At 47.6% G+C, this 25,144-nt stretch overlaps 1 protein-coding gene across 2 annotated transcripts in view; it reads right to left on the reverse strand.

The window, feature by feature from the left end:
• GAS7 (growth arrest specific 7) overlaps window positions 1-22,604 on the reverse strand; it is a 105,492-nt gene extending 82,888 nt beyond the window's left edge. The window contains exon 1 of one of the 2 annotated variants that reach the window (XM_075169745.1): window positions 22,345-22,604. In XM_075169745.1, the coding sequence (XP_075025846.1) occupies window positions 22,345-22,527 (183 nt within the window). In that variant the 5' untranslated portion in view covers window positions 22,528-22,604. The remainder of the gene's footprint in view (window positions 1-22,344) is intronic. The other variant, XM_075169746.1, reaches the window with a different exon arrangement.
• Window positions 22,605-25,144: the final 2,540 nt, after the last annotated feature.

Below are 25,144 nucleotides of genomic sequence, written 5' to 3' on the forward strand. Positions count from 1 at the left end.
TGAAATTCATTTAGTCCTGGGATGGCCCATATACAAGAATAACATTTAAGCCAGCACACTGCAGACGGTGGGACGGACTGCAGAGAAAACGGATGAGAAAGGCAGACCTCAAGAAAAGTGCCGGGAAACAGCGCAGCCAAGCAGGTCCGGGACAGGGAGACTCATGGGTCGGAGGTGATCAGCTGCAGCCGGGACAGACACATGCAGCAAAGTGCAGCGGGCAGAAACACAGACAGGAAATATAAAGATGATATTCAGCTTGGAAAAAATGCAAGTACAAGAAAACAGCCCAAAAAACACCCAGTGGGAGGGAAATCCCTGGAAACAGTTGTTGACGAATTTTAATTTCTCCTACCCAGTAACTGAGCATCCTCAGAAGAACACAGTGAGTATCACTGGGTCACCTCCCCCCACTCTCTTTGCCCAGTCACTTCCCTGTCCCACTAACACTGGTTTAGAGGAAATAAATAAACTGCCCATTTAAAAACTGCCACGTTTCCCTTCTAGACCCTCCATTCTCTTCAGACTTTACCTGACTTCAAGCCCCCAATTGAGTGTCTATGAGGATGCATTTTTGCTTCACGTCAGATTTGTTTATGCAGCAAAAAGGATAGAGAAAGTTCTTAGAAAAAAGGCCTATGTTAAAGCATGGTTATGCCAACGGTCAACCAGTACTTGGGTGATATGCCTAGGAAATTTAGAAGTTTTTCTAGGAGGTGGTGGTTGCTCCTGGCAGGACTTCCATGGGCCCTGGGAACAGCAGGCCAGGTTATAAACTGCAATGTTGACACATCACCAGAGGTTCCCTTTCTTTCTCAAGCCCAGCTATTCTGTTGGTGAACTGCTAGTCAGTGACATGATGAAATATGTGACTACACTTTGACATGGAATGAGACACTGAAGTACGAATTTAGCACTGAACTCATCCTCAAATATGATTATTTCTGTGCAGTTCACAACTTTTTCTGTTCCAAGGGGACTAAGCTTCAGCCTGAGTATGCTATCTACATAATAAGCAAGCACAGAAATTGCCTACTACCACAACAACAACGTTTAAATGTAATTTTGGCTTTGAGTTACTGCAACTATACAAAGGGAGCCAGAGGCACCAAGCCTATATGATTTAATTGCCATTACAAATAAAGCTCATCGCAGAGCTAAGAACTGAACGTACTCATTTGGAGGAAGGCTGGCCCCCTAATCCCTGGGACTATCCTACAATGAGGATGCATTTCCAACATGGTCCAGACACTGTGACCTACTGCTTACTCAAGATTCATCACCAAGCCATACCGTCTCTCAAAGCAGATACAGAAAATCTATCTGCTTGGTTGCTCTACATCCAGCAAGTTAATCTTGTTTATGAAACTCGGCATTTCAATATACATCTTCCTCTTATGTCCACTGGATATAATTACCTCTTACTGCTGCAGTGAATTTTAATAATTATAACATAGAAACATCAGAAATCATTGGGACAGGGAACCCTTTGTGCCTGGTGCTATGCATGTAAGGAAAGGAACCTTTTAGATTGCTTTTAAATGAAAAATAAGCTGCACAAAAGTAGATAAAATCGGCAGAAAAGCATTAACAGTAACACGAAATGTTCTATAAATGCAGTAGTATTACGAGGAAGACCAAGTAAAGGAACCAGTTGTGGCTCTGCAGAGAAGAGCTACCCATGGATGATCATGTTCAGTATCTTCAACAAAAAATAATCTGTTAATAAAAAAGTCATCCATGATCAAGTAGCTGTCACAGTTAATATTACCAACAAAGGGTTAAGATCTCAGCCTGCAATAGGGAAGGAGTAAGTTGGAGTACACTGAGATTGATTAATTCATCCTAAGACTTTTAAAGAACTGGCTCATAAATCTCAGAGCCATTGCTAATCATCTCTGAGAATTCATGGAAAATCAGGGAGGGAGAGTTCTGGCAACACAGAAAAGGCAAAACATAGTGCCTAGCTTGGAGAAATGGGAAAAGAAGGAGATGGAGTCGTGGAACAGCCAGGTGAACTCCAGTTCCTAGCAAAATTATTGAATAAATTATTTAACAACTTTTTGAGGACTCTGAGAAGACATCAAGGATATAATTAAAAGCCTACACCATTTTGTCATGGATAGATCTGTTGAACCAATCTGATCACCTGCACGTGACTGAACACTAGCCCCAAGGTGGAAGTGGGGCTTGTAGAGGTGTCAGCAGTGGTACACTCTCCTAGAGAGACAAACATCGTACTGGGAAGGAAAACAAGACAGCAGCCTGAGATACATATACCTGAGAGACATATACCATAGACCAAGACTTCAGCTGGAGCTACGTGTCAAGTTTTGAGCTTCAGTCTTTAAGATAGGAACAAACTGGCTAGTCCAGAAGAGAATAAAAATGAGAGATCTAGAAAAAATGACCTGAAAGGAAAGAGGAAAAGTTGTGTAATACAGAGCAGGAACGAGTGAGAGGGGAGCGTCTCGTATGTGTCACAAAGCTGCTGAAAAGAGAAAAAGGATGGTTTATTTTCCAATCCATCAAAGGTGGGATAAAAATGGATTTAAATTGCAGGAAGGGAAGTTCAGGATGGAGGCGATATTGAAGCCATGGTATAGCTTGGAACTCCTTAAGAAAAGACCAGATAACTGTTTATAAGAAATGATGTAGGTATTATCGAGCCTTTCTGGGAGCAGAGGAGTGAGCCTATGACGATAGTATGAGATACACATACGTACCCTGGGCGGTTGTTTTCGAAGATCACACTGTGCTGACGTTCCCTGAGATGGCTTGGAATAGAACTTGATATGAAAATGGAAATATTACTTGAAGTATGACATCATGTATTAAAAACAAAACAAAATCTAATATAAGAAAATGCTACTTAGAAAAGGTCAGTGTTTGGAACTGAAAGTAAAGAAGAATTGGGGTGGGGACTATGTAATCTCTCTGACGGCATTCACAATGCAATCTTTAGTAACATTATCACAAATCATTCTTCCACAGGCTTCTGATGCTTGCGTTATGTGATTACTGAGAAACTGCTTAACTTTACCTCATTTCTGTCCTCTGGGGGAAATTTATTACAAGGGTAATGGACTCAGCTGTAAGAGCAACAATTTAGACTGACAGCAATGGGGAATAAGGCCCTGGAGACCACCGTGACGTGGGTTTTACCTCTCCTTTATCCTGATACTTAAGAACAAATACGAGTCATCTAACTACCACCAGCCAAACCAGTAATATCTCCCTGCAGACACCCAAACCAGGCTATTTTCAAAGGGGTGTGGAAGGCCTAGGTTCAGTTTTATTCATCGATCACTTCTCAGATCAATCATGTTCCCCTTGCATTTAGACAATTCTCCGTCCGTAAGCCAAATGCAAGAGACTTTTCCAACCCAGCCTGAAACATGAAGACAGATAAGCTTCTGGACTGATCCAGCAGGCCGTTAAAAATATCAGTAAAAAATGAATGTGCTTGAATGACAGAGACACAAAGTCATTGTTTTCAAAAAGACCTAGTAAAAACTCAGATGGAGGTTGACGTGATCGCAGAGCCAAGCCTCTGCTGTAGTATTCAGAGGATTCTAGAGATCAGTGACCTTGGATTTGTACAAAGTACATTGGGCAGAGTGGTCTCTGCCAAAGCCCTTAGGCATTGCAGCACACACATGCTTGCAACATCTGAGGGCTTCTACAAGAGGCTGAAATACGGAGCTGCCTGTTTCCCCCTCCAGCCCAGCACCCCAGCAAAGGCGCCATCCTGCAGCCCTGCGCTCTCACATCACCCTGCTCTTCTCAGCATGTGGCACTGCCTCTGGTCTCATGTATAATTACCTGAGGCACAAAGAAATAATTCCTAGACTATAAACCCTCTCCACATGAACTGCTGTGAAGTTTTGCATGTACTACTCCACAGTAGTATTTGCAGTTGAGGTATTTTGAAGGCTGGGACTGCAAAAAAACTGAACCTAGGCAAAGCAAGAAAGTTCTGATGAGTCTGCCAATTACATCCCACTGCTTTAGATGGGATTTTTAAGGCCACAGGATTTTTAATTCATGTGTTTTGGTGAAAAAGGTAGAATTCTATTTTTAATCTAGACTTGATGTAAAAATAAAGGGTTAGAAATTTCCTGGTAACAAGCTGCTACCCTGTGGATAGCAGAAAAAACACAGGAGTATTGCAGCACAACTTTTGGTACAGCTAACCCAGGAGTCATGGAAACACCCTCTTGAAGATATCCAAAAACCCAAGCTCCTGAGACGTAACCTCTGTCAGGAGTTTGCCCTGTTCGGGATACCTCACTGTCTGTACCACTTCCCTCCTGAAACTTCCCGCAAAGTCCACAGGCCAACCTCTCCGTGACATCTGTGGCAGCTGCACACAGCCAAATACTTGTGTGGCTCAGAGAGACAGAGATGGGAAAAGAAAGCATTTACGTTCTAGGAAAATTGTTTTAATTCAAACCCAAGAGCCACTTTTTGGCTTGTAAAAACCGTATTTGCACCTTCCTGTTCTGCCGCAACAACCCTGTTTATGAAGGAATCATAAAGCATAGCCTTGCATTTGCAGGCAGGTCCCACCTCCTCCTGGACACCAAACACCAGCCTTGGCCTCATGCCTAGGAAAGAAGCAGGACGATGCAGAACAGATGCTGAATTCAAATTACAGATTGATAACAACACCCCCAGGCTCCTGCTCTCTGAGTTAGCAATAGGAAGAACAGTTTGGCAAGACATGAAAACTACATTTCAGCGTAGGTCCTCGTGGAGCTGTTTTGAGCGCAGGGACATCAATACGCAGAGCTGGTCAACACTCCTGCCTCCGTCCAGCACTGCAGCCTTCACCTGAGTGAACACAGGTACCCACAGCCAAGCCAGTCGGGCTGCTGCTCTCTGATTACCGAGGAGAAACCAGCTCCTTCAGCCTGGACATCTGAAAAAGCATCGGGAGAATTTGACCTCAGAAGTACCTCTTCCTCAGTTGGCTATAAAGGAATCTGAGTGACTGGCTGTTTGTCTCTCTAAAGTATAGATGAACTTGTTCGCCGTCTGCATGTTGAACTGAGAAGTTTCTGCTCCAGGACTGCTCGCCCGTCCACACTGGACCATCACAGCAGAAACAATCCTTGAAGCTTATGAGAAACCTGCTATCCCCCTGGACTCCCTGTGCGTGCTCTCCTGCCTGCCGACTGCCCACGGGGAGCCTCCCTGGGGGCAGGAGGATGTTCACTGCTCAGCCTGGCAGCCAACATGCTCCCCGAGAAACGGAGAAGTATGCACTTGACTCCACACAGAGTAAGAGGAAACCAAAGCCACATCTCCCACTTCCTGCGCTCAAGCCTGCTCAGGAGGTTGGTGGTTAACGGCCTCCTCTCCCTGCAGCTTTTAACAAGCCAGTGGACATCAAACGCATACAGCCCTCCTGCACAGCCCCACGTCAGGCACTGCAGCTACCAGGAGAAGGCCTCGCTTACACCACCCCCAGGACTTGGCCTTTCCCACTGGTGAGCTTTGGGCAGCTCCTGCTAAGCATAAACGAACATTCAGTCCCCTTTGGAGAAACCAGCGTCTCTCGCATTGCCTGTACAAAAGGGCTGGATGCCTGCCTCAGATGGTGGAGATAACCTGCTTGAGCAGCACACTTACATGTTGGTAACCAGGTGGAGGTCTGGCTCTGGTGCCATCTCTAACACCTTGTGATCTGTGTGCTCAAACTGCTTCACCACCACCCAGTCCCAGAGAGGCAAGGGATGTGTTCAGCATCCCTGGAGACCCGGCTGCTGCAACCAGAGAGTAAAATACCGGAGGAGGCATTGAGCTGCCTCACAGCAGGGTCCTGCTCCTGTCCCCACTCTCAACGTTGGCTTTGAACAGGCTTTGGTGCTCAGCGGCCCTGCAAGCTCATCCAGCAGAGAAGCCACCCCAGGAAAACAGCGAGTGGCCTGCTGCTGAGAGCTGGACCAGTTTGTGGAGGGAGGTGCAACAGGGTCATCACGGGACTGCCGCCGAATGCAGATGGGGTTAAAGCGGCAGGGGAGAATTGAAGGGGAGGCCACACCTGGTCAGCTCTCCACCCTCACCTGTCATAGCCTAAACATCCTTCACATTGCAGTAAAAATTGCTGTGCCCATTGCTGAACTGAAACAGAGAAAGCTTATGGACAACCCAGGACCAGCAGGATCTGTGTGCCTGTGACATTTGTATACATGCTGCCTTCCTGGGCAGCCCCCATAGACAAGTGTCTATCTATCTCCCCCACCTTCACCGGTGCTTCAGAGAGTGTCAGTAGTGCAGTGGTGCTCCTGCCACAGCAGCTCTGTGTTGTCCATCCCAAGTTCCTGTAATTGACTGGATTAAGGGAGAAAAGTTGGTCTGATTACAGAAGGAATTTCCCTGGTGAATCCTGCCCAGCTGCAGGATCTCACCATGTGAAGAAAAACAAAATCTGCTTTATTTGAAGGAAATCTGGGAGGTTATCCTGGTTTTGGCTTGACTCTAGTAGTCGTCTTGCACACTTAAACATATTGAATCTGTGTCTAATTAATCATATGCTACTGCACCACGGCAACACACTTAATGTTATTGTTCTTCAGAATAAAATTGTTTAAAAATACAGAGACCTGCAACTTCACTGTAACTCGTGGTTGTTGTTCCTCAGACCGTGCTCCTGAGAGAGGGAATCTCTGGAACTGAAAGCCGTTTTCTCAGCATGCTCTGAGCAAAAATAATGAATGTGACATTTCATGATCTCCACTGAAAGAGAGAAGTCTTTAGACAGGAAACAGGGCTGAGATCAAAATTAATGTTACAGGAACAGCTTTCAGATCTGGCTTGCTCTTTTCTGGAGTGATATATTTAACTCCTTTAGCTGAAGAAATTGCCTTCCTACTGCTGGAGCTGAAGCCTAGCAGACAGAGGAGAAAATGAGCCAATACTGAAGAATTTCTAAATTTATATATTTTCTTTATTTATAAGTAAATTTCTCACCTTGAGAATAAAATGTGGAAGTTGTCAAGGAAGACATCATCATAAATAAAGGAAAAAGTTTACAACAGAGGAAGAAATTGTGTCTTACATTGTAATGATCAGTGATTCAATTCTACTCCTTGGAAATATTCTGATAAGGCAATTGAGGCAGTTACCTGTTACATGACAGAAAAAGACAACTGCTGCTCCCTGCGGAGCAAATAAGACATCTTAGGTGTACACGGTCTATCAGAGGCCAAGCTGTAACCTTATTTGTTAAAATGAAAGTAAGTATTTTTAAGGATTTTAGCTGCACTGCATTTCAAGCCATAAGATGCTGGAGGACGTCTGCCCTTCAAGCCGCATGCCACCTGAACAAAGAGACAATTACAAACCATGACCTAAAAATATTTGCTATATGCCCTACCTGGCAGAAGAAGCACTCATGAGAGTTGTCTGTTGCATCCAAGCCAAATAGTCCTGACAATGCTAATGCTGCATTTCTCTAGAGGGGTACAGGTGTGCACCCCGGGCAGCCATCACCAAGAGGTGCTGGGAGCTGCACTGTTAAAATAAGCAATGCAGAAACCCACGTGTGTCAGAGAGGATGAAGGTGCACGGTGGTTAAAGCGTAAATCCTCTGAGATGAGAAAAAAACAGCAGACTGCATGAGGCTCACACTTGGTGGTGAGGAGGAAACATCCCATCCCAGCCCAGGGAGAGAAAGGCCTGAGCACAGCAATTCAAATCAACTCCCCGAAACGCTTCCCTCCCATGGGGTGGGGAAAAGGGGCTTTCAAGCTCTCTTCCCTCTAACCACAGGCAAACATTGGGTCCTCCAGCACTGAAAGGAAAAGCAAATTCCGTACCACGGAAATGAATGTTGAGATTCGTTCGCTCCAGGGGCTCACACTGGGGCTGGAAACAGACAGGAGTTCCTGAGCTGCTCTTCACCGGCTGCCAGGGCACATACCCTGACCCCAGCGGTGGCATCTGAGCTCAGGAGCAGTCGTGCCCCCCGAAGGAAGCAAGAGGGGGAGGGGAGGAGGAGCTCAGCCACGTGGCTCTAACAGCATTGCATAAATCCGGGACACACACACAGAGCACTAATCAGTGCTAACACAAGGACTGCAGGGATTCCTGCTTGTGTATTTCTGATCCTGGAGTCACAGAAGAGACATTTCCAGAGATCCACATCTTGTCCAGCAAAAAGCCACTCCATTCAGTGCAGCCGGCTTCGTTCCCTGTGTTACAAAAATCACTCTTTCAGCTGTAAGTGCAGGGTCCAAGAGCTGCTGCTTTGCACAAGACCCAGTGCACAGCACTCGGCTGGCCCCCTCTGATCAGCTCCGCTCGTCAGCACCAGCACCTCCCCCCGTCCTGCCAAAACGTTGAAAGACGGTAAGAACAAGCCTATTCATAGTCAACTCGGGGGAAGGGATAAGACCCAATGGCTGCAGAGACTCTGAACCTAATGCAAAGTTCACTGAGGTCAACTCAGAGAAAGAAAAACGGTGAAGCAGAAGAGCCCTTCCCAAGAAGAGCTTTGTGCAACTGAGGCTGCGGCAGCAGCCGGCTGCTGCCTGGGCCCGCCCCGGCTCTCCATGCAACCCATCTACAGGCAAACCAGCAGCCTGCCAGCTCAGGAGTGCCAAGATGTGGGCAGCTTTCCGTGTGACATCCATGCAAATGATATAATGAGGTGATCTGTGTATCTGAAATGATCTGCGCTTGGTTGCAAACTAGCAGCCTCTCGGCCCAGAATATATGGATGGAGCAGCTCTTGGCCTGGAGAAGGGAGCCTGGGGAACACTGTGCCATTAGGTCACGGTTACGAGGGAGGTGGCAGTCCCCATATTCCCCAGATCAGACTGGAGTGGTCCTCCCTTGGACACAGAAGGAGTGCATGGGTGCAAGCCTATAAGGCTGTGATATAAAGAACTTACTGGACATCACTGGGTGGAGCTCTGCAATCAAGTTCTCCACCTACTTGAGGAAAAAATGCAGCTGGAGTTGTAGCATTCAGTTTCTCTGATTCACTGTGAGGGCAGCAGCCCTCAGCTTCTTTCCCCTTTCATGTGCTGCTTGGGACTGGTGGTCTTTACCCTTTGGTTCCCTGCCATGGGGCTCCAACGTGGCCAGAAGACCTCTTGTCCTGCTCCAGTAGAGAGTCTCACCTCTGAGATGTGGCAGGTCCCACCTCAAAGCTGACAAGATGCCAGAGCAGGGGATCATTAATCAAAGATATGTTGGAAGATGCCCTGTTCTCTCCTACCTCCCACAAGGCAGGCAGCATCCTGCTTGGTGCACACTGGACAGCGCAGAGCTGTCACCGGCCACAGTGATCACAATATGCTGGGAACAGTGATTTGCACCAGCTCTCCTCCCTGCCACTTCCAGCACAGCCAGCAAGGTACATATCAGAAGAATTTGCCATGGCCCTGTCCCTGAGCTGAATTAGAGCCCATGATCATGTCTCTGGCTGGCACTGAGAGAAAGCGTTGTCCCTCACCAAAGATCCATATTCAGGCTTGGTAAACTGTGCTGGCCAAGAGCAGAGGAGGGAGCAGGAGTGAGGGAATCCAGCAAACCCTGGGACAATGCAGCTGAGATAGGAGATGGGCACAGGAGCTCACTGACTCAGTTTAATTCAAAATTATTTTCCAAAAGGAACTCATAGATAATTTAAACATGATTTCTTTTTGGAAGTACCTGAAGTTCTATTCTTCATCCCATAACAGACTGAGGTTCAATTCCAGTCTTCATTCGGTGCCAGTTATCACTGTGATAATCAGCAGTTCACAGTGTAATGAGACAAGTCATAGGCTCTCCTCTAAATCTTGCTATTGAGAGTGATTACTTGGCCTTGGGTAATGAATTAGTCCTATTATACAGCAGCTGGCACAAGAGAAGCAAATCTGCTGCTCAGGCAGCTCATTACATGGGCAGGGCTGGAACTGCTCAGCCATGTGCTACACACACAGCCCTCAGCAGGATTTTTAAACTGAATTCTGCAGACAGTACACACATTTCTCCAGGACTGCAAAATACACTACATTCATCAATCCAGTTTCTGTCTATTCCTTTCTGAGTTAAGCATTTGCCTTGGAAATATAATTCCTCTTCTGTGCAATTTCTGCATGGCGCTTTGCCGTATCGGTATCAAATTCAAACTGCATTAATTCTTCATACTCTGCCACTCCTTGCAAACTCTGTCACTCCAAATCTCCATTTTTCTCCTCCAAAACCGCCATACTAACTATTCCTTCTCCCTCACTACCAAAAACTTGCCAGCTCTTGATGCTTGCCTCTTCTATGACCAAGCCTCACTTCTGCAGCAACTGAAACCGCTCTTGTCATGCACCAGCTTGTCATTGTAGGTCTAGCTTTGTGGCTTTGTGGCACATGGCTCAAGGAGGAGCATGTGGGCACACAGCAATTGCAGGGTTTTGTTTTGGAAACATGAATAAAGTGCTAAATAAGTGAATTAGAAAGGATCAGGAAGACAAAACAGATCCAGCCAGCCAATTTAAAAGAACATTCTGAAAATGCTTATAGAGTACCAGAGGAACAAAAAGCAGAATGACAAAATACACTCAATAGCAATGTTATAGCCATGACGGCATAAGCATGTGTTAGCTACTCTTGGGAGTGCTGATATCTTCTGTTAGACCAACTATCACAAGCATGCTTGTGAAAACATAAACTCCTTTCTGTGAAGACTTTCAGAAGATAAGCAGTCAAGGAGTGAGAAAACTACTGTGCAAAATAAAAAACTGATAAGCGAGAGAGCAAGGAGCAGAAACAAGAAGAGTTAGTCTTCCTCAAGTCAAAAGTCAACCACAAAGGCCTGATGATGCCGCTCACTCCTCAAGCAATTCAAAAAAAGGAGAGAAAGAAGTGTGTTGTAAATATGTGCAAGTTATACATAATTTTTTATGTAAGGCAAAAGCCTGAAGAGCTTCAGTAAGTCTTCAGTGAACAGGTAACATTGCAGCAAACAAATTACACTAGTGATAAATGCAAAATATTACATACAGAGGTAATAATTGGAATCCTACATCTTTCATGTCCCAAACAATGTTCACCAGATCAAAGATCCTTGCACCTTCCCTCTGTCTTCCACAAAAGGAGAGGGGAGATGCTTAATTTTCACCCCTTTCATGCTCCCCATTCAACTGCTGTATTTTTCTTCAACAGTCTCAAGGCTGCTTGACCATGTCTCTGACTGAATGGGTACGAGAAGGCTAACAGAGGCCATGAGCAACGCTGAAATGCCAGAAAGCACTCTGCAGGTTCAGTAAGAGATCAGATTTAACTCTGAGCTAACAGATCTGCCTCTGAAAGTTAAGGAAGATTTTACAGGGATTTCAAGTAAAAGATAGGGTGCAAATATGGGAAGATAAAATGAGCAGCTTGGGACTTTTAATTATGTTGTGATGTGCCTCTTCTCCCTCCTCACTCTCACACCTTTCTCCCTTTTACCAATTCCTGGACTGGCTCAATGTGAGAGGGCATTTCGAAGACTAAGATTCAGTGCTAATGGGACAATGTGACAATTACAGGCTGCTTATCGAGTCCAGAGCGAGCTCTTGCTTTTTCTCTATGTAATACGTTAAAGCCTTGCAGCGTTGCCCCTGCTCTGGCAGCTCCACCAGCAATGCTGCCCAGCCCTGGATCGGGCATTGCAGCAGCAAGCGGGGTTGCAGCTGGGCTGGGCAGACCTTCTGCAGCTTTCACGTCAGCTGCATGCCTTCCTTGCTTCAGAGCACTCTGTAGGACAGCCATGGAAAACTCACTCACATGCTTTCTTTACAGACCTTGGCCTGATCCATCCTATGATACAAACATCCCAGGTCTTCACAAGAAGTTTTATTTTTAATTACCTTTTACTGAGCTTTTTTTCCTCCATGGAAAACCAACTGACAGGGCAGAAGAGAGAGGCACAGAACTGATCAATAAGGGCACACATATAGCAGATGAAACAGTTAATGTTGAAATTATTTTGTTCCTAGCATACACCCTGGAGACTGCAGTAGCAGAGATGCAGAGGGCTATCACAAGCTGCCACAGAGCTGGGAATGCCCTGGGAGAGCTGTACAGAAAACAAACTTGGTGCTCAGACCAACACTGGAAGACCACAGTGCTTTTGCTGCCAGCATCACAGTGGGAATATCTGTGGCTCAAGAACAGCCTGCACAATCTACTTGTACCAACTACGAATGTAGGAAGACGTGCCAGACAGATCTCAAACGATGTCAAAGAAAAATTTTCGACCTTTGGGTCTGCACCTGTCTAGGAGTTCAAAGATCAGTGACCAAAGTCACCTGTCAGTCAGCCTAAATTCACTCCAAAGTGGCCCATACCAACAACTGAGCACTGAGGGGACTGCTCACAAATGCTGAAAAAGGTGATGTTAAAAGACACTGGCCTGTTCCACTGCTAGATATGTTCCTCTACAAAATGCAGAGTGGTAGCTCCTGAGTAACCCTTGTTATCCCCCTTCTGGAATTTGCCAGCAAAAAAGCAAACCGCAAATGTACTAGGTTAATACAAAAGCTATTTTGATAGCATAATGTGGAAAACTGGATTACTAGCACAAGCAAAAAACTTTCTCTGCTATTACATACACCTGTAAAAGGCGTGCTTCCCAGGACAGTCACCACAGCATGCACAGAGAAAGTACCACAGCAGGCAGAGTATTACCAGCAAGTCTATAGCCTGCTCTCCCCCTCAAGCAAAACAAGTGCACTTTTGCTAGTATGGCAGGTATGCGAGGGGCTCTTGCTGGCCCGGCCCTCTCCCATGCCTAACCCCCATGCTGCATAGGCTCAGCCTGTCTGCCTGCACTGCAGCTACAGTGCAAATCTGTAGAGCTGATAGCCCAGGTTTCCTGCCACATACCAACCCTTTACACGAGATCCTCTTAATAGGTAATGTTTTACACAGTGGCATGACATAAAAAATTCCAACTACACTAAAGCATACTTCTATTTTTCAAGACAAACACTTTTTGAAGCACCCTGTTCTTGAAAAACAGCGGCTGAACAAACTGTTGGCCTTGATTTTACACTGTTCTGCACTCTAAGTGGATCATACCAATGAAAGGGAGCGTGACATGTAATTAAATACAGCCAACGACACTTTAAACTGACGTAAACTGATGACAGCGTGCAAAGCACAGAGTGGGGACCATGAAGTCCATTATGCTTCTTTCAGATTTCCCCAGGTCCTCCTTCCTTGTCTGCAAATGCGGAGCTGTGCACCATCACTGGAAATGTGCACGGCAGGGAGCAGCCACCGCAACACGGCCCAAGCTTTTGGGAGGCTTCCAGCAGATCTGCTGTGTGTGCATAGTAAGCAAGGCACATCCCAAAAGTGCTAGATTCTGAAAAAGCTGCACAGAACAAGTGCTTCCTGGAAGTGTCAGAAATCAAAGACAGAAATATCGGTGCCTTATGTCAAATATTCCAAGACACAAGTTAGCAGTGCTGCCTGCCTTCCACGCTCAGCAGGCTGGCTCCCCATGCTCTGCCAATGGTGCGAAGAGGATGAACACATGCAACGTGAGAAATATCATTCTTGCTGCCCTGAATTGTAGCGTGGCCACAACAGTCCCAAATATTTCCAAAGACAGATACTGTCTGCAATGCTGCAGCACTACTTGCTCCTATTATTGTGGGACTTCTCCAAAATAGAAGAATGTCCTATCTTTGGGATTGTACTTGGTGTCAGTAGTCACTGAAATAATGAAAAGAAGTCCTGAGTACATACTCAGACATTTAAGATTCTGATAACGCAGAACTAGGGTGCATTACTGATAATAATGTGCTCCATGGGGCCTAAGCAACCATGGAAGATAAGGAATCATGGAGAATAAAACAAAGGTTTAAGCTGGTTATTTAAATGACCAGTTAATTCTACCTGGTAATTTATTATCATACAGGTAAAAGTGAAATAAGTAGAGAAAATCAAATCCCACCAACTCTGACAGAATTTTCTGGTCCTGGTTTCTGAGCTAAATTTTCCATTTTGGACAACAAAATAAAGCAGTTTTTTAGAAAATACTGAGTATCATCTGGCATCTTCTCATTATTCCTACTGTGTCTTTTTAAACTACCTTCAGTATACAGTACCATGTTATACATTCAGCACACGTTGTTTGCAGTGCAACACCCAAGACATTGAAGGTGCATTTTGCACCCAAGTTGGAAAGTGAGACTATTTAGAGTACCCCATGCCTACCACTGCAGAAATCACTCCTATGTTTGTCTACAGGATGCGTGCCTTATTCAGAACACAGAATGAACAGGGAATTCTTTAGGGAACTAAGCGATCTTCAAGTGAGTCTTTAAATGATCCACATTTTTCATCTTCGTTGTATATCCACATGCAGGTGCATGGCAACTCATTTAATCTTCAACATCTACAAGGTAGACATCTGCAGTGAGGCCATTTTTAGACTCTCTTTGTAATCCATGGGCAGGAGGTCCTTCCAGAATTAAGCCTCCCATGACATTTTTCATCTTTTAGATAAGGATAAAGAAAAACATCTTTAAAAATTCTGTCCTGTGCAATTTCTGCAAGGCCACCGATGTGATTGTTCTCACCTGCTATAGGTGCAGCATCTATGAGCCTAGCTTCTGCAACTTGTGCAGAGGACAGAAGAGCTCACAAAAAAGGCGACACCCATCAGTAAGACTCTTCCTTTCACAAATTGTGGGTATTTATGGTACTATTCAGTTTTTAAATTCTATGTGTAACTTCAACAGTCCAAGACAATTAACACCAGATGCATGATAGATGGCACTCTTATGAGCGAGGGATTGTGAACTGTAGCATCACATGTCCTTCACATTCTCATGGGGCTTTAAAATCCCTCAGAAACCTTGATCGAAAAGTGACCTTCTGGCAGCAAAACATAATTTCCTCACCCTTTTAATACAAGAAAAGAAATTATTTCATTTCGTTCACATTTTCCAGAAATGTCAATGGTCAGATGACCAGAAGTTTCAGGTCTGAAAAGATACAGCTACAGAAAGTCACAGATACAAAAAATGACACTTTGAAGCTAAAACGCAAAGCAATACCACACGATTCTCATTGTCAAGCCTATCTCACAAATGCCCCACTTTGGACAAAGGTTTGCTGTTGAATCACGCAAAGCAGACCAGCCTCAGCAGCTGTGAGTGCTGAATTTTGAAAACTCTGCCCTTCACCCTGAGACAACACCCACAGCAACCTCCATCTACAGCCTTGCGAATCTCCCCCTTTGCCTTTCTTGGTCATCCCCTTGGTCATCCCTGCACCAGGAGAATCAAAATCATCCTTCTGTGCCTGGAGGAGATGCCATCCCCTCTTTGGCTGCGGTTGCTGCTCCCCAGCACCATCTCTCAGTGGCAGCAGAACAGCCAGAAAGCTCAAGGAGGTGCCACAGGCATCCCTGGGCAGGGATGGCAGGAGACAGGAGTACCGGTTCCAGCCTGGCAGTTGCTCAGCCAAGTAGCTCAACTGCTAAGTTTGTAGCATCAGAAGCTGAACACCATACAGGTTTCCTGAGCACAACGCCATGTTCACTCCCTAGCTGCTTAAAAACCATGGAAGGGCTCAGCACCCACAGCCTTATCACACTGGATTAAAGACCAGATTCCTCTCCCATCATACAAGACTACATATTGGAGCATTACTTGTTCCATGGAATATCTTTAGAAAACAGCAGTGTAGCAGCTGTATTTGTACCCGAGATCGTCAAACATCCCCTCAGTCCTTGTTGCTCTCCATGACTTTTTATGTTGAGCTGATTTTTGAGTGGGAAGATGGAGGAACAAGAGAGTGTGAGATAACAAGCTCCAAGGATGTAGAAGAACCTGCTAAGAAAGCAAAGCACCATTGCTGCATGCAGGAGGTACCAATGCCACATACAAAGAGTCCAGGCCTCAGGTACTCACAGCCAGCCAGCTACTTTCCATACGCAACCTTATTCTTTGTATGGTCATCAGGATAAGCTCTGTTGCAATAAGTACCAACATCTCCTCTCTTCCAAGTGTATCATCATACACATTATATAGCTCCCATGATAGCAGAGAGCAGCTCCAGCAGCTGCTTGTGCCAGCCCTTGCTGTGGCAGCACACAGCACAGCCGTCACACCATAGCACTGGCTACAGTAATGCTCATTTCTAGGACTGGCTGGATATTTTCTGACAAAATGTTTTGGGGTTTTTCTTGGTCAAAATACGCTCCATCACTAACGTGAAGAAAGAGAAATACAAACCATAATTTTTTTCTCTCTAAAAATAGGGGTTTCATCATAATACTGTTTCATATAAATGTTCGGAAGTTGGATTTTGTCACGAAATGGAATTCTCCTTGCTCATCAGCTGGCAGGTTCTAGTTTCTCCTTAAGCACCCTGTCTCCTTGGATCGTATCAGCTTACGACAAGATACAGTTTGGCACAGAAATACTCTACACATACTCTGCTATTACAAAATAAATTAGAGGCATTATAATTTCTATGAATTCCTTTAATCCTTTTTCTCTATGACTACCTGCGCACAAAGAATGAAGCAGTTCGTGCCATGCCATGCCTCCTGCAGCTGCATGTGCCGCAACCTCCAGCCTCGACTGTTTGAACATTTCAATGTCTATGTGGCAGTCGTCACAGGTTGGGTTAGGTGAGGTGAGTTACCCCCCGAATATTACACAGCAGTGGAGTAATGTATAATACTGTCTGATGCCTGCACGTGCACCATGCATCAGGAAGAAGCACGCAATTCTTTCCATCCGAAGTGCCTCACGGTTCCAGTAAATCAAGCTGTGAAAGTGCAGACAAGATCAGTGGCAGCTCTCAGTCCTACTCAGACCAGCTCGCTCAGTCAGATTCCAGAGCCACCTCCATCCATGCTGGAAGCACACACTGTGCTTCATACAGAGACTTACATCTGTGGGATGACTGAAGCTATAAAAAGTGCTGACAATTTTCAGCAAATTTGCATATGTTGCTACCACTGCTGCTTATATAAGTGATTTCTAGCTAACCACAAATACAAAAAGCAATGCCCAAAATAGATTTTAAAACAAACCGCTTGCAAATGTGACTAAGTGACGCATCTCCCCACCCCTCTGAAAATCACTTCTCTAGAAAAGGCAGACGCAACAGCCAGTGTTTCCCCAGAGGGTCCCGTGCAAAGCACCTCCTGCAGTACATACCCCAGGGGTCTAACACCACCTCATCCTCTTGACATTTATGCTGCCCTGCACCAATAAAGGTTGTGACAAACTGGGACACACCTGAGACTTGTCCTAGGTTGCTCTCAGGTCTGGAGCTGTATAGATCTTTCTACACCCAAGCAAATCTGATGCAGGTGGAATGAGGAGGCAGTCAGCCTCTGGGTAGGAAACATTTTGTTGCCTTCAGCTGTTAAGAAATCCCTCTCTGTATCGCACACCACATTCCATTTGCTCTATACCTGTGTTCACCATGGCAGTGCTGACTTGAAGGACTGCTCATCGCCTGTATCTGCACAGACTCCTCTTTGCACCAGGCTGGGAAAGGCAATTGCTTAACCTGGGACTGCAACAGTGTGGTACAGAGGGTCCCTGTATGGCTCTGCTCAAATGGTCAAAAGGTCAGGCAAAAATATAAAAGTACGCATGAGGGAGGAAATAGAAGATGCAGCTGCTAATCTCCTACTTCGAGGTTGGCTGACATAGCTATAAATCACCAAAGGACGGGTGAAGGTTGAAGCTGATGGTGTATCTGCTCAATGGGATATGGATCACAAGCAACAACATCCCTCCTTCCCCAAGCCCTTGAGTTTGCAGAAGGGTGTTGCTTGCTCACAGATCAAACTCAGTCAAAGCAAAACCATATAAATTTGGCAGTACTCTTTTGGATTCCTCTGGTGTCAATGGATTCTCATGTTCAGGAAATGCTCACTGAGGACTGTTTCTGCATTAACCTACTATCTTCAAGAGCACAACAGTATAAGAAACAGTACTTGGCTTCCCAGCACAAGGAAGACAAGGACATACTGGAGAGAGTCCAGCAATGGACCACAATGATGATTAAGGGATTGGAACATCTGTCATACAAGGAAAGGCTGAAAGAACTGGGACTGTTTAGCATCAAGACAAGAAGGCTCCAGAGGGATGTTATCAATGTGTATAAAAACCTATGGGGGGGATAGTAAAAAAAGCAGAGACAGATTGTTCTCAATGATACCCAGTGAAAGGATGAGACACAATGGGCACAAATAGGATACAGGAAATCCTTTTTAAACACAACAAAAACCTGTGAGGATGGTCAAACACTGGAACAGTTTGCCCAGCAAGGTTGTCGAGTCTCCATCCTTGCATGTATTCAAAACCTGACCAGACACGGCCAGTGAAGCTGCACTAGCTGATCTTCAGAGGTCCCTTCCAACTCAGCTATTCTGTGAACAAGACCGCAGCAGCCTCCCTGACTGCTGCCAGCTAGCCTGGCCTTGAGGAACCCATCTGGAACCCCATGACAGAGCTATTACCTTCCCTTGCTCACTTTGCTCTCTGCTTTTGACAGTCTTTTGGTTTATGCTATCCCTTTTGCTTTATAACTGTATCCTCTCCAGAACTCACAGAGACATCTTGTTTCTGGCTTATCCCTACCACACACTCCTCCAGTCTCCCTCCAGCTCTCATTGTTTCTATCATTGCCATGAGCAGGAACTTCCAGCCATCATTGTTTTCTTGCAACCCACCACTGTGGGCTTGCAGCAACCATGGGAGAAGGAATAGCAGGATGCCAAACATCTTTACCTCTTTACCTCCCTGCATCTGCCTTGCCCCACATTTACTACAGTTTTGGTCCTTTCCTTGATCTTCTGTGATGAATGAATTGAAAACACATTTTTGCTAGCAAGTGAACTCAGGAGGCAAAGGCAGCAATCCCTCAGGAACGCCCATCTCTAGCACTGGAGTTTGTTTCCCACAAGCCACCTTCATGGTTTTCTCAGAGCTGTCCAACTCCACATTTGCCATTAAAACCTGTTTTGGTTAACCACCAGCCACGGATACCTATTTTTCTTTGCTAGAGCCAAGAGCTACCACTCAGTGTGAGTGCACAGGAGGAGGACGAGCCTGCCCTATCCTCAGCTCCTGCATAAGCCAGCTAGGGCCATGTGGCAGCATGCAGATGATTGGCGCTGGCAGCTCCACAGCCTGGCTGCCTGTGACGAGATGTAGGTGCTGTTGGTGCAGCACGGTTCCTCCCAAGTTCACAGATAGCATCAGGAACAGTCATTTCTCCTCTTTTGTCCGGCAGGAACCAGCATGCTGCAGACTGGCTGCTAAACTAACCGCTCAAGTGTGGAAGAGGCTCCCCTCTCAGCTGCTGTCCTTCATACCTTTCTCGCTTCCCTCTTTCAGCTCAGGACCAAAACTCAGTGCAGACTTTGGAGCAGCACTGTCAGAGGAGATTTCAGTGTTGGTAAATGTGAAGTCGTATGAATGAGAAAATCCAGCCTGCCTGCCTATACACAGTGGCAGGCTTAAAGTTACAAAGGCTTCAGAAGAAAGCCATCTCCTTTCGGTAGCACCCAGCCACCTGACAGACTTTGCTGTGGGAAGAAAGGGTGCGTGCCATGCAGGGCAAAACCTGCCAGCCCTGGCACACTTTGGACAATGCTGCGAGCCATGTTCATTCACTGCTGTGGCAGAAAATGCAGCCAGCTGTCCTTCAGGACAATGAAGTACAGGGCTCCAGAGAGAGGAGCACAGGTACCTGCATGGGGAAGTGAGGGCAGGACAGAGGGCGGGAATAACATCTTCCTCTTTCAACAACAGCGTATAGTTAAGTTCAGCTCAGAACATAACACTGAACCTTAGTGAAAGCTGCAGGGCCAGGCTTACCCAAGGCCAATGTAAGTGCTAGTTGGTACTGAAAGGAGAATCGTGCTCATGGCCCCATCTGGCTATGCATTGTCATCACCTCCCTAACGCCAGCTCCAATGTCAATGTGATTGGACAGAGCCTTGGATCAGAGAACAGAGAAGGAGAGTATTTCTATCGTGGTGGCTTTTAGTTAGATGAGGTCCCTGAGCAAGCTAGCTGCATACCTGCATACAAGGGAAAGGCTATCTGCACAGAGCCATGACAGAGAGACACACACAGATCTTTCTTCTTCTCACACATCTACTCTACTCTAATGTGTGCCAAGTACCAACTGCCAAGTATGTGGTCCCATAAATTTGGTTAATTTTGTTAATTAGCTCTCATTTCACATATTTATTAACTCCGGTTCATAGTCCTTATTAGGCACCACATCTGGAGAAAAGGAAAACATGCCAGAGTGAACATCACTCGGCACTTGCCATCTTTCTTACCTTCTTTCCGAAGGTTTGCTCAAGAGAAAGGAGGCTGGACTATGTAGACAATTGGTATGCAGCAAAGTTTTCAGTGGTACATGAGCCAAGGGTCAGAAGGGCACATCTGGGGGGCTGCAGGCACCAGTCTGAGCACAGTGCAACATGCTCAGACTTAAGTAGGAAAAGACGAGTTTCCAAGAGCAAGATGATAGGAAAGCAAAGTTATTGTGTAAGCCCTGCCTTTGCTAAGCAGAGTTTGTCTCATCTCATGATACATTTTGCCTCAAACAATTCCTAAATTCCTGGTTAGATGTGTAAATATTTAGCAATTTGTGAAACCACAAACATTCACATATCTCAGTAAATGATCTTGTAGGTGGCAAAACTGACAAACAAAAGGACTCCCACATTCTTAAACTAACAAAAAAACCCCAAGTGCTTCAGTGGCACAGAAAAGTCCCTGGCCTCACTCTTGTAGCACTGAGTGGGGAAATTTTGCTTCTACTTTCCTGTCTTTCCAGGTAAGAATGAGAAACAGAAACTCAACGGAAACATCACAGATTTTTTAATTCATTTGGATTAGAGAAACCAAAAGGCAATGCCAGACCTTTAGGCAAAATGTCCTTTTGCATAGAACCTTTTGCTCACAGGACATTGCTCTGCCCGCACCTGGTGGGCCCAACTCAGGGCTGTGCTTCCTGCCACTCTGGATTCCCCAGAGGGTGTGCATGGAAAAACTTAGGTGGGTAGTGCCTGCCTTGCATGTAAGCAAAGCAGGCTGTCTGATTCCTCTTAGAAACCGGGAGGACAAACAGAGGCTGACCGAGAAACATTGTGCTGCCAACCACTTCAGCCCAGTCACTGCAGGGACGCTGCTTCTGGAGACCATTTCCATACCCACATCCTAGGTTAAGTTCCAAATGACAACAGGGCATGGTCAGCAAGGGAAGGAACGATGGGCTCACAGCAGGTTCTTGCTTTGGCACACGGGATGTTTCAGATTTCACTTTCAGAAATGCAGAGGTTGTAAAGGCACTCTTTGTGGGCATGTATTTTACACTCACATTGTGTCTTGTTTGCATTGGAAAGTAATAAACAAGTTCAGACACAAGCAGTCCTGAGGTGGGAATACAACTCTTGCCCTAACTGTCAGGGCCCTGAAAACAACTGAAGCTAACAGAGCTTCTCAGTATCCTGATGGAAAGTCCATGACCTTTGAGTCTGGGCAACTGACTCTAACTCAGCTGGGGCTCCCTGGGGCAATGCCACACATACAGCAGCAAGGTACCTCCAGCCAGCTGGGAAACTGTTGCAACAGAAGGGATGTATCTCTTCCACAACATAAAGCCAAGAGATGTTCAGTGAAAGGAAATGAGGGAGAGGGAGAGGGAGAGGGAGAGGGAGAGGGAGAGGGAGAGGGAGAGGGAGAGGGAGAGGGAGAGGGAAGGGAGGGGAGAGAGAGAGGAGGGAGAGGAACTTGCCCAGCATCTGGCCCACATGCATGACTGACAGGAGCTGTATCACCTCAGCCACTGACTTCTGCTGCTGTTTAGCAATTGTGAAAACACAAATGTTCAGAGGAGCCCACAGCTCGCCATGCACCCTGAGCCCTGCCACTCCATGGCTATGACTGAGGGTACCAAGGGCTCCGGTTGCCGGAGCCGGGCCCGGCAGGCTGCTCCTTCTCCGAGTGCCGCATACTCTTACCACCACCCAGCACTCCAGCCCTGGGGTGGCGGGGCACCTGCCGTGCCCTGGGCACAGGGCACAGAGATGCCGTGGTGGGTCCCCGACAGCAACGCCGGTGTGCAGCCGCGCGTTCCCCCCCAGCACAGCAGAGCTGACGGCTCGGGCACCCCGGCTGCCGGCCAGCGGGACAGCCCCGGGCCGTGCCTGGCGAGCCGAGCGCGGGGCGCTCCCGGACGGCTCCTTCCCCCGGCCCGGCCCGGCCGCCGAGCGGCTCCCGCCCGCCCCCCCGCGCCTGGCCCGCCCGCGCCGCTCCCGCCGCCCGCTCGGCGCGGCCCCGGCCCCGGCCCCGCTCCTACCTCCAGGAGCTGCACGTAGCTGGCCGGGAACCAGCCTCGCAGCCCATCCTCCTTCTGTCCTTCCCACCAGCCGCCGTCCGGCACCTGCAGCACCGTGATCAGCTCCCCCGCGGCGAAGCGGAGCCCCTGCCGGTGCCGCTCCCCGGAGAAGGGGTACAGCGTCTGGCAGCGTGAGCCCGACATCCTGACGGCGGAGGCGGACGCCCGCCGCCCGCAGCCGCCCCGGCCTCAGCCGCCGCTCCGCGCCCGCCCGGGGGGCCGCTGTCCGCCCGCGGCGCGCAGGGCTGCGGGAGGGCCCGCGCTGGCCGCGCCCCTCGCCCGCCCCGCTCCGCTCCGCTCCGGCGGCGCGGCGGGCGCCGAGCGCGGGCGGCGGCGGCAGCGAGAGCGGGGCAGCCCCGGCGCCGGGCGCCCACGGGCACCGCCGGCTCGGGGCGGGGTGGGGGAGAGGCGGGACAGGAGAGGGGAGGGGGGGAGGGAAGAAGGAGGAGGGGGAGGAGAGGCCATCCGAGTGCGCAGCCCGCTCCGCGTGTGTGACACTCCCGTGCCGGCGGGACAGCGTGTGCGCGTGAGAGAGAGAGAGACACCGTGTGCGACCCTGAGAGACATCGCGTGTATGCTCATGAGAGACGGGGCGGGGGGGATGAGAGACACCATGTGTGTGCGAGTGCATGAGAAACACCGTGTGTGTGTGTGTGTGTGTGTGTGTGTGTGTGTGTGAGTGACAGATACTGTGTCTGAGACACATTCTGTGTGACACCTGTCACCCCTCTCTGTGTGTGTGTGTGAGAGAGAGACACCGCGTGTGGGGGACAGACACTGTGTGACCCCATGTCTGCGTTAGTGATACCCACGTGTGTGTTTGTGAGAGGCACCCATGTGTATGAGAGTCACCATGTCTGTGAAAGGCAGCACGTGAGACAGTGTGTCTGACGCGTGAGAAACTGTGTGTCTGACAGCCGTGTGTGTGTGCAACATCTGTGTGTCTGTGAGAGACGGTATGCGAGACTTTGTGTGTGTCTGTAACACCCATGTGTATGACCCAGTGTGTCTGAGACACCGTGTGTGCATTTGGAGACACTCGTGTCTGTGTGAGACATCTCTCTATGTCTGAGACACCGTCTGTGTATTTGTGACACACACCCAAGTGTGTGAAATCCATTTTGCCTGAAAGATATCATGTGACACACCCAAGCACGTGTGAAACAGACAAGTGTGTGTGACACATCCCCAGTGCATGTATCTCTGCAACGCTCAGCTGAGTGCATGACTTGCCCCATGTGTGCATGTCTGACTGCAGCATATGTGAATTGCACATGTGTGAGACACCTCTCTGTATCTGACACCTGGGTCTGTGTGACACTTTTTTGTATGTGAGAGATGCACTGTGTGTGTGTGTGTGATACCCTCATCTGCGTGACACTCGTGTATATATGTGTGTGTGAGACACCACCGTGTGCGTATTTTGTTTATGAACACCCACTCTGTGTGCAGAACCTGCTCTGGGTGTGCATGCCTGACTCACTCTGCAGCACATCCGTGACTCCTCTGTATGTGTGCGTGTGTAAGACACACCTGTCTTTGTGCATGCAGATGTGTGTGAATGTGTGTGTCTCTCTCTGTCCAGGTATGCACACCTGACTCAGTGCACATATGTAATATACACCTGCCTGTACATGTACGAGCACTGGTGTGGATGTGTATGTATGAAGCCCGGGCATACACGTATGTGCAACTTGCTGCAGGGTGGGCTGCCTGACCCACTCAGTGTGTGTGTGTGCGCGCATGTGTGTGTGTGAGAGGATGTGCACATGTGAGACTCACCCACATAGCGCATGAGATCTCCACGTGCATGGGTGTACCTGAAAGGCAGGGTACGCATACCTGAGTGACTCTGTACAATGTCTTGTAAATTGTTTATGGGATATGTATATGTGTGTTTGTGTATGAGACTCTCTCACAACTGTGTGTGAGAAACTCAATCAGGTATGAAACTCAACCTTGTATGAAGGTGTACATATGTTTGCTTGTGCAGGAGACACCTGTGTGCATGTGTGAGACTCACCTGTGAGTATGACTTACTGGGGTGCATGTGAGCACGCACCTTTGAGGCTGAGCTGTGTGAGTCACACCCATGCGTTTGTGTATATGGCTCCCCCTGAATGTGCAAGACTCACTCATACAGGAGACTGACCTGTATGTGTGCTTATGGGACAACCATGTGAGACCCAGCTGCATGTGTGTGACTTGTGTTTGTGTGTAAGCTGGCTGCGTGTGTGCCTGTGTACACCTGTGCATGAGAAACTCACTCCAGAGTGCCTGTAAGAATCAGTGACCGGTGTGACTCATTGCACCACAGGCGTGTACAAGAGTCTCATCTGTGTGCAACCTCCTACACGGCGATCTGCACGTGTGGTAACCATCAGTAGTATGTGTGGCACCCATCAGTAGTACATCTGGCATGTGGAGGAGAGGGAGAAGCTCACTTCTGTGTGTGCAAGATTCATACCAGCATGCGTGTGGAAGGGATGAAGCAAAAGGAGTTGGATCTGCCTGACAAGCGCCCCACAGCCATATCCAAGCCTGCCACCCAGCATCCTTTTGTGGTCAGTCAGTGGAGAAGGGAAATGAGGGCACAAACCTGCTGCTGTATTCAGACATCAGTGAGATGAGTGGGTCCTTCTCTCCCCTAACTGATAGGAACCAGACGTGCCCTGCAGACATGTCCATGTCTCCTCTGATGCTCACTCTGTTGATTGCCTCCCAAGCACTGTGTATCTGTGGATGAGCAGGAAACCACATG

The sequence above is a fragment of the Calonectris borealis genome, chromosome 20 (assembly GCF_964195595.1).
Source record: "Calonectris borealis chromosome 20, bCalBor7.hap1.2, whole genome shotgun sequence".
Classification (NCBI taxonomy): Eukaryota; Metazoa; Chordata; class Aves; order Procellariiformes; family Procellariidae; genus Calonectris; species Calonectris borealis.